Source organism: Monopterus albus, unplaced genomic scaffold (genome assembly GCF_001952655.1).
Source record: "Monopterus albus unplaced genomic scaffold, M_albus_1.0 scaffold73.1, whole genome shotgun sequence".
Taxonomy (NCBI): Eukaryota; Metazoa; Chordata; class Actinopteri; order Synbranchiformes; family Synbranchidae; genus Monopterus; species Monopterus albus.
Window position 1 is genome coordinate 25,051 of NW_018127953.1, and position 2,572 is coordinate 27,622.

At 33.8% G+C, this 2,572-nt stretch overlaps 1 protein-coding gene across 1 annotated transcript in view; it reads right to left on the reverse strand.

Moving 5' to 3' along the window:
* Positions 1 to 2,572, reverse strand: part of LOC109963395 (adhesion G-protein coupled receptor G5-like) — a 13,734-nt gene that overhangs the window by 6,701 nt on the left and 4,461 nt on the right. The window contains exons 6-8 of the mRNA XM_020605902.1: positions 1,329 to 1,454; positions 1,112 to 1,157; positions 848 to 942 (exon numbers count right to left, since the gene is read on the reverse strand). Coding sequence (XP_020461558.1) covers positions 848 to 942; positions 1,112 to 1,157; positions 1,329 to 1,454 — 267 coding nt within the window. The remainder of the gene's footprint in view (positions 1 to 847; positions 943 to 1,111; positions 1,158 to 1,328; positions 1,455 to 2,572) is intronic.

A 2,572-nucleotide genomic window follows, 5' to 3' on the forward strand; every position in this document is an offset into this window, starting at 1 on the left:
TGCTGTATTGTAGATTAATATTTACATAAACATCTGCAGCAGGCTTTATATAATGATGCATAATAACAGACTAAACATATTATTGTTAATATCAGCTTCACCGCCACTTGGCTTCATCATTAATTTACTCCTTACATTTTAACAAATCATCAGTCATAATGATCCTACAATATAATACATGGAACAACTATAAAATAACTATTTCCACATTTGATGCTTTCAGAACCAGATACCATGGTATTTTGCCAATACCATTTATTATTATTTAAGTGAAATCAAGTACAGGACTTTAAATGTTGACATTATGGTATTACTATTTGTACTTGTACTTTAGTTCATTATGTGTAGAATTAAATAGTTTTCCTTTTGTGCCATCTAGTGGTGGCATCAAGAACGACACTGTGGAAAACTGCACACCATTACAAATCAAATCAAATTTTATTTGTATAGCGCCAAATCACAACAAAAGTCATCTCAGGACACTTTACAAAGTAAGGTCTAGACCTTACTGTTATCACTATTATTACACAGCAATACACACTTTTTTGTTGAAGAATGTATGTGGATATACAATGAAATAACTTATTAGTAGTTATCAGCATTGCAATTATAATCAAATTGCAGAATATGCACAGTATATTTTATGATATGCAGTGTCTTCTGTTTTTAGAAAAATGTAATGTTTATAACATTTTTGGAGCGGTATTAAAAAAAGTATTGCAAATTGATGTAGTGTAAATATGGAAAGCAATTTTTCTATGTACATAGTTTTGTACATACATGATATACAGGCTTAACATAATCTCTTTACAATTCTACTTTGTATGACAAAAAAAAACCATCCTACCATCAGCACACCGAAGTATGTGAGGTGGTCACAGGAACATGTGATATGACTCTGACCACGTTTCCACTGTGTTAGGCAGCCTGCACTACTGTATTCTGATATGTCCAACAAACAAAGAGACAGATATGCCACAGTATATCAACTCACTTCACTGGTCATAAGCGAAACCCCACAATAACACCAACTTATCCTACTAATGTCAAAATATAATAATTGTCTTATTATCATTATTGTTCATGACAAATGTGAGGCTTGGTTACTTACCCTGTGCGGAAACATTTAAGAACACACATGTGAGTGTTTGGCTCTCCTGTGACAATAACATAATGGGTTTACATTAGACAGATACTGAGCATTTATGATTTTTTCTAAACTATCCTGGACAAAACATACAAACGTATGCATCATTTGACAGTAACACAAGGATGTACATAGAATGTAAGATTAGAGCAAATGATTTAGGAAATGAGGTTGAAGTTACATTTATGTTTGTAGTAAGATTCATGGTGATGTTAACATGCTCCTGTAGTCCAGAAATAGTCTTTCCATGCACACTCAGGCCAACCAGTCTGCTCTCATACAGTACACCTGGGGCTCCCCATATGTCCTATAGTACAACATACATTCAGGCAATTACTTTTACAGTTTGTACAAGACAATCACTGTATAACATTTGATCACTATCCTAAATTTCCTTTACTGTGTTAAAAGAAAAAAAGCCACCCATGAGTTATCATTTTTATAAAAAGTTGTGATTTTTACTTAGTGTACCCACTTCCCTGATAAGAGCTTTTCTAATCTTCTATTCAGCTGCTGTATATTTTGCATATTACTACGGTGAAAACACAGAAGTAAGTTACAGTGGTGTGAAAAAGTATTTGCCCCCTTACTGATTTCTTATCTTTTTGCATGTTTGTCACACTGTAATGTTTCAGATCATCAAACAAATTTAAATATTAGTCAAAGATAACACAAGTAAACACATCATGCAGTTTTTAAATGAAGGTTTTTATTATTAAGGGAAAACAAAATCCAAAACTACAAAACCCTGTGTGAATAAGTGTTTGCCCCCTAAACCGAATAACTGGTTGGGCCACCCTTAGCAGCAACAACTGCAATCAAGCGTTTTCGATAACTTGCCATGAGTCTGCCACAGCGCTGTGGAGGAATTTTGGCCCACTCATCTTGGCAGAATTGTTGTAAGTCAGCCACATTGGAAGGTTTTCGGGCATGAACTGCCTTTTTAAGGTCATGCCACAGCATCTCAATTGGATTCAGGTCAGGACTTTGAAATTTGTTTGATGATCTGAAACATTACAGTGTGACAAACATGCAAAAAGATAAGAAATCAGTAAGGGGGCAAATACTTTTTCACACCACTGTATATAGTTCGGAAAAAAGTTAGTTGCTTGATCCCTTTATTAAAAACAGCATGTCTGATTTTATCATTGTATTTGAGGTTGCTGCCTTTTGTCACAAACTGTCTCTTCCTCTTTTGTGAAAAAAATTCTGCCAGTGGCACTGTTGAACATTTATGCAAAATAATGACAATGAGACTCGTTCACTTTTTGTCAGTGAGGAACAAACAAAAACACACCTATAGTTTGTATCAAATGACTTTTTTAAAATCACATGTAATCTACAGGTGCTGGTCATATAATTAGAATATCATCAAAAAGTTGATTTATTTCACTAATTCCATTCAAAAAGTGAAACTTGTATATT